Source organism: Vigna unguiculata, chromosome 6 (assembly GCF_037176805.1).
Source record: "Vigna unguiculata cultivar grain cowpea cultivar isolate G323 ecotype 2 chromosome 6, ASM3717680v1, whole genome shotgun sequence".
NCBI classification, from domain to species: Eukaryota; Viridiplantae; Streptophyta; class Magnoliopsida; order Fabales; family Fabaceae; genus Vigna; species Vigna unguiculata.
In genome coordinates, this window is record NC_140797.1 from 36,537,346 (window position 1) to 36,549,453 (window position 12,108).

Genomic DNA, 12,108 nt, shown 5'->3' on the forward strand with positions numbered 1-12,108 from the left:
AAAAAATCGTTCTTTTTATCAAGTTATGAGTTAACGTTTTCTCTCTTATCGTACATTCAAAACTAAAGAAACAGTTAAATGATAACTAATGCAGATCATATATATCTATCTACATTTTATATAACAGTGAAATTAATGAAATGTAAAACTGGGTCGAGTTCACTCCTTTGATTCATTCTGAGACTAATTTAGCAAGATCGATAAGTATTTTGAGTTTGTGAATCCACTTTAGTTTGTTAACATTATTTTATAATTTAAAATTAAAAAATACTCTAGTTTATATTATATTAGTGAAAAGATAAAAATATAACATAATTGCAACATAAATCATTAATTGGTACAATGACCTAATATTCTAATTAATTTTTAGTGGAACAGATTAAAACTTTCAATTATCTTGTAATGTGTTATGTTTTTGGCAACAAGACCAATATAAGATACCTATTTCATACATTGAATTATTATATTTGATCTTGTCATACATTATACTTAGCCTGTATGACCAATATAAGATACTAATTTAATACATTTAATTATTATAATTTTCAATTTAATGTAGTTTATTCTCGTGGACATCTAAACAAATTCTTATATATCTTTATAAAACTGTTCCATATTATTTTATTTTAATTTTTTAATATGTAACATATTTTTTTAAGAAACTATATTGTTTTATTCTACTTTTTATGAAATATAATATTTTCTTAAAACTAAAATGTACAGAAATTAAAACTATATAAATTAAAAAATTAAATGATGAAATATGTACAAAATTAGATATTTAACAATAAAGTAGAAAAATAAATATTGATGGGTAAAATTTGTAAAATAGTATTCCGCGGAAGTATAATTATTATTAAAATAATACTTACCTGCATATTTGTCTATTAATTTTTCATGTGAAATATATGATAAAAAAAGCTTGCAAAATTAATTATCAAACAAATGTGAGATCTATAAAATAATCTAAGAGAAATGTGGTTTGTGGTTTTTAAAAGGTGACACTAGAGTATTTTAACAGTAAAAGGTTATATCTATAAGTAGATTTTTCATTTAAAGTTCATTTTATAAAAATATATCTTAAATTTTCTTTCTAAAAACTTTTTGATGATTCTATTTCCTGATTTTTGACCCTAATTTTCATCCTTTTGAAGATTAAAAATCATAGTTAAGAAGTTTATACATATTCACCTAATCAAAGTGAAAAAGAGAGTAGATTTCGTCGTTATCCTTTTAAGGTAGTTTTTTTGCTCTTTGAGTTGTATGTGAACTGAGGTGCAATGCATGTGACCCAAAGGTGTTATAAGTGAAAATGTTTTGATATAAGATCATGATGATATATTTAGATTTCTAATTGGGGTATTGTTTGGCTAATTAAGTCATCTTGTGAGAAATAGAGCTCTAAAGAACATTTGTGAGATTAGATGTTTAACTAAGGTAAGGGAAACTAATTTTAATCTATGCACAATTTAATTGCATTGTTTATTAGGTGTTTGGTAGTATGTGGATTGATGATTGAATTAGTATATTATTCTTGTTGATATCTGTTGAATTGGGTGAAAGTCTGTTGATTGTGTGAATTTGTGTTGAATGATGAAAGCGACATTTAATGTTGTGAAATTGAGATTAAACTGTAAAGTGAAATCTTTAAATCAAATGGGTCATTTTTATCAAACTGGTGTTTGTTTATGATTTGTTTAGAGAAGAAAAACTCCCATTGGAGTTACTGATTATGCATAATTATGAGCCAGCCTTATGTGAACTTGCATGGTAAGCTTATTCCTTGTTGGGCGAGTGTTAAATTTGAGTTTGACAGAGAGACATGGAAAAGTCTGCTCGCCTGACAAGCAGACTCTCGCTACACGAAAATAAAATTTAAGTTTGGCAAAGAGGCTTAGGAGGAGGGATGGTTGGATGAGTCTGTTCTCACTGGGTAAATTATTTTATATTTTCTTTCAGTACTTGACTCGTTGGGCAAGACATTTAGTCACTAAGTGAGTACTCCTCAAGGGGAAGTTCGTTGGACGAGCAAGTGAACTTGTTAAGCGAGTCTATTAAATTGAGAGTTGATTTGTGGCTTGAATTGTGGAAAATGGTTAGGAATAATTAATCTATGGAAGTGTGATGGTTTTGGAAGAATGGAAGCATATGAATGTGATGAAAGGATTGGACTATTGAATTGAATGTCATGTATGAATTTAGTGCTTCTAAGGAGTAGTGCAAATTTTGTTATCTTAATGTTATGCATTGATTAAGGACAAATATTCCTTTAAAGTCATCTTAAACTCTATTTGACTTACAAACTGGCAAAGAAGACGAAGTCTAGGTGATGAGAGTTGAAGACAACTCTTATAGCGGGATCTAGGACGAAGACTCTTTTTTTTATGAGTCTAAAAGTGAACTTATTCTGTCATGAGATCAAGATATGTGAATTTAAGCCAATGATGCTTTTTGTTTCATGATCTCATGACAGGTGCATGACTTATAGTGTCTAAATCAATATATAATCTTGAAATGGAGTCTAGAATGCTTGTGGTTGTTGTTATGAATATATGTATAGTTAAAAGGTTAGAAATTTATATGTATATATAATTTTTTTTAAATGTTCAAAATTATCATTAACTTATAAATTTTTTTAATGTTTCATTGTTGTATTCTCTTCTATTATAATTACTATTATGACTTAAATAAAAATGAGAGCAGATAACATGAATAGACAATAGAAGTTAGTTTAATAATTTGAATTCAAGACATAATAATTATTGGGAATAATTCAAGTGTAAGTCAAAAGTTTCACATTGGATATAATAGACAAAATTAAACACTACATAAAAATAAAAACATATAACACCATTACCTTAAGTTTTGAGGGTAAAAGTGGTGTCAAATGCTTTGTACCTGTATGACTATGACTATAATCATAACTAATATATATATATATATATATATATATATATATATATATATATATATATATATATATATATATTATATATAATATGTATTTGCTACTTTTTTTTATTATTCTATTAGGAGTTAGTTTTTCTTGAGAAAAAAACCGGATAATAAGGAAACTATAGTGACACTTTATTATTGTTTATATATGATTTTTTTATGGAGAAATTGCTTAATATGAAGAATGTGAAAACTCTATAGGTAAAATGATTCTATTTTTGGAGTTGTTAGAACAAATACAAATACATGCAAATTTTGTTGGATAAAATCATCCGAAAATAGTTATTTGTAGAATTCCTTACGCAGTGTTAATTTGGACATTTTCTTCTTAAATTAAAATTTTGCAGCAAAAAAACTATTAAAAAATCATTTATTCGATACAGATTTTTTTTTCACAAAAAAAAATCGTGACAGCAGACTTTTTAAAAAATATTTATCAACAAATACATGTGAATTTTTCAGAATTATTTTAAGGATTACCTACTTCTGTATTAACTATATAATTATATAATTATTTTTATAAATACAAATTCAAAACAGAAAATATTAAGTACCGTTTAGTATTTTTTGGAAGAAATTATTTTGTCTGTATTTTAAGAATAATATTGAATACACTTTTCATTTTATTTGTAGTTAATAACTTATTAATTTTGTATGAAACTAAAGTGGCGTAAGACTAATTAAGTTAGTAATCCAATAACGATTAAGAAATTTTATATTTATAATTAGAAATACATCGTTTGTAATAGAATTCTCTCCCTGATTATTGTCATTTGAATAATGATATTGTTAACATTGTAATTAATTAAAATAAATTGAACCCTGTGAATCATAGGGCATGTGCTTATAAAATGGTTTTATAAAATTAATTTTAAAAAAATTAAATATATTTTTGATTCTGAAATTAAAATTTAGTTAAAAAAATTAAATTCATGTATTTTAAAAATAAAAAATTAAATTAATATAAAATTTTGAAAAAAAGATTAATTCTAAAATTATTTCAAAATTCAACTGCAGGAGAAAAACATATTTAAATCTTTAAAAAAATATGTATACAAAAATTGAGAATCTCATCATATTTTGATAGATTAGTTAACTAATAAATAAAATAAGAGGGGTCGCGAGAACTTTCAAAAAGGGAGTGTGGTGACGTAACGTAGAGCTTCAAATCGCTCACCAGTCAAGTTCTCACAAATCATCAGAAAGATTAAGGTCGTGTTTCCGGTGACGCCTTTGAGTCGGTGATTCCACGGAGTTAGGAATGGAGGACGACGGTTCCAGCTCGATTCGCCGCATGTCAAGCCGAACGCGAAAAGTTGCGTCCAAAATGGCCGCCGCACTTGCCAGTGCCGACAACCGCACTCAGGCAACTGTCTCCTATCAATTATTTTTTCTGTTTTTCAATTTTTCAAAACAATATGTATGAACATAAAATTGAATGAGGAATCTGATAGAAGTGCGTTTCTGTTACAATTTAATTCAGGCGGCACTTGCGCGCTTGGATGCTTTGGAGAATGACAATGCTGGTTTTGAAATTGCAGATGCCAATAACGATGATGATGAAGCTTCTCTCGACGAGGAGGATCAATGTTAGGGTTTCTTCTCTACTTCTTTTTTTCCTTTTGTTTCAGAATTTTATTAGGCAAAACATCATTATAGTTAAACTGTAAAATGCTTGAAACCATGAAACTTAAAACAGTAGTCCCTAAACTTAATGTAACTTTAGTCCTTGAACATAACTTATACCTTTAGTTGGATGACTTTTTGAGTTTTGTAGTGAAGTGTTTAATATATTACACTTTCACCAGCTTCTTTTGAGTTTTCTTACTTTATAGGACTATTATCAAAATGCCATATACTTTTAGGGACACGAAGGCTATTTTACTTAATTTTATTTCATTTTTTCTGTTAGTGTTAATTTTAGAGTAAAGGCCCATTTAGTTTTTAAAATTGTAAATGGACCCATGATTGCTTCTACAGACTTTTACACGCATTCATGCAATTGGCAGCATGTAACTGTTGGATTTAGATCACTTATAGCAGACTAAAAACATTCATTCAAGATCTGAGCCATGCAATCTTCATCTAACGACTGCTTGAAAATGTAAATTCCAACTTGATATTTCCTGAATCAAAACGTTTTTTTAGGGTAAAAGGGGGTACTGACTGCAACTTGATTGAAATTCAGGGAGTGTAATTTTTTAAAGATCCTTTTATGAAATTTTTATGTTTTAAAATCTATTACAAAAAATTATGTATAGTATAGATTTTAAAAACTATTTGATTATTATCAAAATTTGAAATTCACTTAGTTCCTTTTCTTTACAGTTTATATACAGAAAAAGCAGTCTAAAGGCACAAAAAGAAAGACCAGACAGGCAAAAGCACTTGAAGCTAGGAGGGCCCCGAGAACATTCCTTGAGCTCTTGCATGAGGTCAGTGATTACATCCACCACATGTCACACACACTAGTGACACTCTTGTTTTACTCTTGCCTTGGTTTCTGTTTTTGTTAACCCACCTCCTGCAATTGCAGGCTAACTTAGAATCATTGCCACCTCACGTGCCCTCCTATTGGAAAGCCGCAGTTGGACCTCCAAGCTCAACCTCCCGTCGCCACTTCTGCACTGTTTGTGGGTTTTCTGCTAATTACACTTGTGTGAGATGTGGTATGCGCTTTTGTTCCTATAGATGTCAAAATGTGCACAATGATACTCGTTGCTTGAAATTTGTAGCCTGATTCATGGTCCACAAAAATGTGCACAAGAACATTATTGGACAGACTATTGTAACTTGTTATATATCAGTGTTCACCATCACTATGTGCAAGCAAGCTCTTTGATCAATATTCCTCTTGTTACCTTTTGAGATTAGTGGTTCAGTTATTAAGTCACATGGTGCTAGCTGAAATTGTATATTTTGACCCCTATTTGATCCTATTGATCTAGTAACCTGCTAAAGATGTCCTTTGAAGTTATTAAATTCTATGATTCACAATTCAAATCCTACAATTTGACGGGATTTGGTTGCCTATCAACTTGGATCATAGGATTTATCATTGATACGTATCACACGATTCAACAATTTGCCATCTTTTAATTTACTTCTTTCACCAATTCTCATGAAAAAGATTGCATGAGCGTATCTAAACTTATCTCATTTGATTATTCCTCCGCTTCATTTTTCATTTTTTCATTCGGTGTGTTGAGAATAAAGAAAATAGGGATCGAGATTAATCTCCCTTGTGTATAAACCACACATAGGGTAATCTATTTATAATAGAGAGAGGTACAAGTAAAAAGAGTAACTGAAAATAAAAAGATTAAATAGAAGATATTGTTTGTTATTGTGGTTATCAATATCTAACAATATCTTAATAATATCAAACAATATCTAACACTCCCCCTCAAGCTGGAGCATACAAATTGTATCTGCCAAGCTTGTTACAAATATAATCAATTCTAGCCCCCCATAAAGACTTAGTAAAAATATCTGCTAACTGATCACTTGAGTTAACAAACTCAGTCTTGATGTCTCTAGACATAACCTTTTCCCGAACGAAATGACAATCAATCTCAATGTGTTTGGTCCTCTCATGAAAGACAGGATTAGAGCTAATATGAAGAGCAGCCTGATTGTCACACACAAGTGTCATTTGAGTAACATCTCCAAATTGTAACTCTTGAAGCAATTGCTTGAGCCAAACAAGTTCACAGGCAGCTGAGGCTATAACTCTATATTCTGCTTCTGCACTGGATCTTGCTACAACACTCTGTTTCTTACTTTTCCACGAGATCAAGTTACCATCAATGGAGACACAATACCCAGATGTAGACCTTCTATCAGAAGGAGATCCTGCCCAATCAGCATCTGAATAGCAAACAACTTTTGTATGGTTATTAGAACCATATAACAATCCTTTTCCAGGAGATTTTTTAATATACTTCAAGATGCGAATGACTGCATTCCAATGATCTTCACATGGAGAATTAAGAAATTGGCTTACCACACTGACTGCAAAGGAAATGTCAGGACGAGTAACGGTAAGATAATTCAATTTCCCAACCAATCGTCTATACTGCTCAGGATCAGATATAGGCTCCTCCTGATTTGGTAGAAGTTTAGTATTGGGATCCATGGGTGTATCAACAGACTTTGAACTTGTTAGATGATATAATATTGTGTTTAATAGTTAGGCTCAGCCCATTATGTATTTCTGGGATTTGGCCCATTATCAATATAAATAAACTGTCCTTTGTGTAGGGTTTACACAAGGGAGATTAATCCCAAAACCCTATTTCATCTTATTTTACATGGTATCTAGAGCTTAGGTTAGTTTACTACAGCCATCGTCCCGCCGCCGCTCATTGCCGCCGCTTCTGCCGTCGTCACCGTCGCCTCCGCCGCCGTCGCCGGAGCTGCAGTTTCGACCAACGACCAGACGGTTTTGTTCGTCTCGGCCAGGCGACTCCAACGCCGCAGAGATCGCCGCCATCGGAGCTCTCACGCGCCTCCACGCGTCGCCGCAAGCTCCGGCAGCCGCCACCTCTCCGCCGCGCGTGACGGCGCGTCGCCGGTCGTTTTCTGCGCCGATCAACTTCGCCTGAATCGCCTTCTTGAGCTCTTTCTGAATCTGTGGTTGTTGTTTCAATCGGAGCACCTTGAATTTTTAGGGTTTCTCCCTCTATGGCTTCTTCCGCTGCCAATTCGAGTGTGTCATCTTCAAGCACTCCGCTGTCTGAACCCTCTGTTTATACCAACTACGTCAATGTGCATTTATCCATTGACAAGTTGGATGGCACAAATTACGCGACATGGGCATCCGATATCAAACTTTGGCTCAAGAGTCAAGGATATGAAGATCATCTCACCCAGAGTGTAACTACAGTTGCTGCAGATGAAGTTTCCCGCTGGACGAAAATTGATGCCCAATTATGCATCATCATTAAGTCCACCATTAACTCTTCGCTGAAACAAATGTTTCGTTCATATGAAACATGTTCAGACGTTTGGGCACAGGCCAAATTGTTATACACCAATGACACTCAGCGTCTTTATGGTGTTTGTCAGGATCTTTTCAAAGTTGTTGCTCCGCAGAGTCCTGGACCCATGGCTGAATATTTGGGCAAAATTCATGCCCTTCTGCATGAGTTTAATGAGTTATTGCCTCCGGCCTCCACTCCAGCTGAAGAACTTGAGCAACGGTCAAAGTTCTTTATGTTATTGGCATTACATGGTCTTTCTGATGAATATTCCCATGTTCGCGACCAGATTTTGGGGTCTCCTGTTGTGCCCAACTTCACTGCTACTAGTTCTGCCCTTTTACGTGTGCCAAGAAAACAAATCATTGATACATCTACTTGTGCTGATGATTCCTCAGTCTTGGTCTCTCAGCGGGATGATCGCAATCGTTCTCGCAAGCCGGGAAAGGGACGACCCAAGTGTGACCATTGTGGCAAATTAGGCCACAAGATTGACAAATGTTATGCTCTACATGGACGTCCTCCTCGGTCTGCTGCAGTAGTTCACTCTGATCCTCCTCCCCGATCAGCGACTGTGGATCCTTCTTCATCTGATACCGCAGGGCACCCTGCCATTTTCAACGACTTTCTCAAATGGTATGAGGAACGTCAAAGTTCTAGTTCCACTACATCTGCCTCTGTTGCACGCACAGGTACATCATTCGTTGGCCTGACTCACTCTGATTCTCTTGGTCCTTGGGTTCTTGACTCAGGCGCCACAGACCATATTACTGGTAACAAATCTTTGTTTTCTTCTTTGTCTTGTCCGGATCATTTACCCTCAGTTACAATGGCTGATGGGTCTAGAGTCTCATCTCATGGTGTTGGTACTGTTAATATTTTTCCATCCATATCCATTGATCATGTTCTTTATGTTCCTGGGTCTCCATTCAATTTATTATCTGTCAGTCGACTAACTCGTTCTCTTGATTGTATTATTTCCTTTACCAAAGATTCTGTTTGTTTACAGGACCGGAGTTCGAGACACATGATTGGCACCAGATGTGAGTCTCATGGTCTGTATCATCTTCGTCCTCCTTCACATGTTGGCGCGGCTATGGAATCACCATCCCTTCTTCTTCATGCACAATTTGGTCATCCCAGCCTTGCCAAACTGCAACAACTTGTCCCCAGCTTGTCCAAATTATCTAGTTTGTCGTGTGAGTCTTGTCAATTAGGAAAGCATAGTCGTAGTTCGTTTCCTTGTAGTGTCTCACAACGAGCTTTGTCCCCTTTTGCATTAGTTCATTCGGACATTTGGGGACCTAGTCGTGTTAAGTCTACTTTAGGTTTTCAGTATTTTGTTACTTTTATTGATGATTATTCAAGATGTACTTGGTTATATTTAATGAAAAATCGTTCTGAGTTGTTCTCTATTTTTCAATCATTCTTTCATGAAATTAAAACACAGTTTGGGGTTTCTATCCGAAATTTGCGGAGTGATAATGGTCGTGAATATCTCTCTCAATCCTTCAAACATTTTATGGCTTCTCAGGGCATTCTTCATCAAACATCATGCGCTTATACACCCCAACAAAATGGAGTGGCTGAGCGCAAGAATAGGCACCTTATTGAAACAACTCGCACTCTTTTAATTCATGGTGCAGTTCCTTCACATTTTTGGGGTGATGCGGTTCTTACTGCTTGTTATCTTATTAATCGCATGCCTTCTTCAGTCTTGCATAACCAAGTTCCTCATTCTATTTTATTTCCTCACGACCCTCTTCACCCTTTACCTCTTAAAGTCTTTGGGTCCACATGTTTTGTTCATGATTTTAGTCCTGGCTTGGATAAGTTGTCTCCGAGAGCCCACAAATGTGTCTTCTTAGGATTCCCCCGCTCACAAAAAGGGTATAAGTGTTTCTCTCCTTCCCTCAACCGTCATTTTATCTCCGCTGATGTCACCTTTGACGAGTCTTCTTTTTACTTCACACACCCCTCTTCTCGTTGTGAGCCACCATCTACTACTATAGATATCCCTGTTGTGTGTGATCCTCCTAGTGTGCCCACTTCCAGTGCCACCTCGGATTCTCTTCAGCCACCTCCGAGTGTACCTATTGCAGATAGACCACCTCTTCAGGTTTATAGCAGAAGACATCGTTGCCAACCACCAACTCATGACTCACATCAAGTGCCGAGTTATTTGTCTCCTCCGGTTCCAACAATTGAGTCTGATCTTTCCATTGCCCTTCGTAAAGGTATGCGTTCTACCCGTAATCATTCCCCTCATTATGCTGCTTTGAGTTATCATAGAATCTCTCCATCTTTCTATACATGCCTTTCGTCTATTTCCTCTTTGTCAATTCCAAAATCTTTAGGTGATGCATTAGCCCACCCTGGTTGGCGTCAGGCCATGCTTGATGAATTGAGTGCTCTCAGGCATAGTGGAACATGGGATCTTGTTCAATTACCATCCGGGAAATCTGTTGTTGGTTGCAGGTGGGTCTATGCTATCAAAGTTGGCCCTGATGGCACTGTTGACCGTCTCAAAGCTCGCCTTGTTGCCAAAGGTTACACACAGATCTTTGGTTTGGATTATGGTGATACTTTTTCTCCAGTGGCCAAGATGGCATCTGTTCGCTTATTCATTGCCATGGCTGCTCTTCGCCAATGGCCTCTTCACCAACTTGATGTCAAAAATGCATTCCTCAATGGCGATTTGAATGAAGAAATTTATATGGAGCAACCTCCGGGTTTTGTTGCTCAGGGGGAGTCTTCTGGATTGGTTTGTCGTCTTCACAAATCTTTATATGGCCTAAAGCAGTCTCCTCGGGCCTGGTTTGGAAAATTCAGTAGTGTTGTTCAACAATTTGGCATGTCTCGCAGTGAAGTGGATCATTCAGTTTTTTATTGTCACTCCAGTGCTGGATGTATCTACTTAATAATGTATGTTGATGACATTGTTCTCACAGGAAGCGACAACCTTGGCATCTCCCTCTTAAAGCAACATCTTTGTCGTCATTTTCAGACCAAAGATATTGGAAAACTCAGGTATTTCTTGGGTATTGAAGTAGCACAATCCAATAGTGGTATTGTCATATCTCAGAGGAAATATGCATTGGATATTCTGGAGGAAACTGGATTAATGAATTCTAAAGCAGTAGAAACACCCATGGATCCTAATATTAAACTTCTACCTAAACAGGGGGAGCCTTTCTCAGATCCTGAACAGTACAGACGGTTAGTTGGAAAGTTGAATTATCTTACTGTTACTCGTCCTGATATTTCCTTTGCTGTTAGCGTGGTGAGTCAATTCCTTAATTCTCCATGTGAAGAACATTGGAATGCAGTTATTCGCATATTAAAGTATATCAAAAGCTCTCCTGGAAAAGGTTTACTATATGATTCCAACTCTGATACAAAAGTTGTATGTTATTCAGATGCTGACTGGGCAGGATCTCCTTCCGACAGAAGATCTACTTCCGGATATTGTGTCTCAATTGGTGGTAATTTGATCTCTTGGAAGAGCAAGAAACAAAGTGTTGTGGCAAGATCTAGTGCAGAAGCAGAATATAGAGCTATGGCTTTAGCCACATGTGAACTTGTTTGGCTTAAGCAATTGCTTCAAGAATTGCAATTTGGAGATGTCACTCAAATGACACTCATATGTGACAATCAGGCTGCTCTTCATATTAGCTCTAATCCTGTCTTTCATGAGAGGACCAAACACATTGAAATTGACTGTCACTTCATTCGAGAAAAAATCCTATCCGGGGACATCAAGACCGAGTTTGTCAACTCAAGTGATCAATTAGCAGATATTTTCACTAAGTCTCTTCGAGGACCTAGAATTGATTATCTTTGTAACAAGCTTGGTACATACGATTTGTATGCACCAGCTTGAGGGGGAGTGTTAGATGATATAATATTGTGTTTAATAGTTGGGCTCAGCCCATTATGTATTTCTGGGATTTGGCCCATTATCAATATAAATAAACTGTCCTTTGTGTAGGGTTTACACAAGGGAGATTAATCCCAAAACCCTATTTCATCTTATTTTACAGAACTCATCAACCCAGTTTCCTCCAAAATATCCATGGCATACTTTCTCTGAGATATAACAATACCATCATTAGACTGTGCCACCTCAATACCCAAGAAATATCTGAGTTTGCCAAGATCTTTGGTCTGA

General features: G+C 35.4%; 1 protein-coding gene across 1 annotated transcript; it reads left to right on the plus strand.

Annotated features, from left to right (window-relative positions):
* Window positions 1-4,051: 4,051 nt before the first annotated feature.
* SEF (HIT-type Zinc finger family protein) lies at window positions 4,052-5,801 on the plus strand. The gene is made up of 4 exons (XM_028077371.2): window positions 4,052-4,321; window positions 4,439-4,544; window positions 5,284-5,390; window positions 5,492-5,801. The coding sequence occupies exons 1-4, from the start codon at window positions 4,217-4,219 to the stop codon at window positions 5,693-5,695; spliced, it is 522 nt and encodes a 173-aa protein (XP_027933172.1). The 5' UTR covers window positions 4,052-4,216; the 3' UTR covers window positions 5,696-5,801.
* Window positions 5,802-12,108: the final 6,307 nt, after the last annotated feature.

Coding starts and splice junctions, on each gene's coding strand:
- SEF (XM_028077371.2), top strand. CDS start 4,217: ATGGAGGACGACGGTTCCAGCTCGATTCGCCGCATGTCAAGCCGAACG. Junction 4,322..4,438: donor GTGCCGACAACCGCACTCAG/GCAACTGTCTCC, acceptor AATTTAATTCAG/GCGGCACTTGCGCGCTTGGA. Junction 4,545..5,283: donor TCTCGACGAGGAGGATCAAT/GTTAGGGTTTCT, acceptor TTTTCTTTACAG/TTTATATACAGAAAAAGCAG.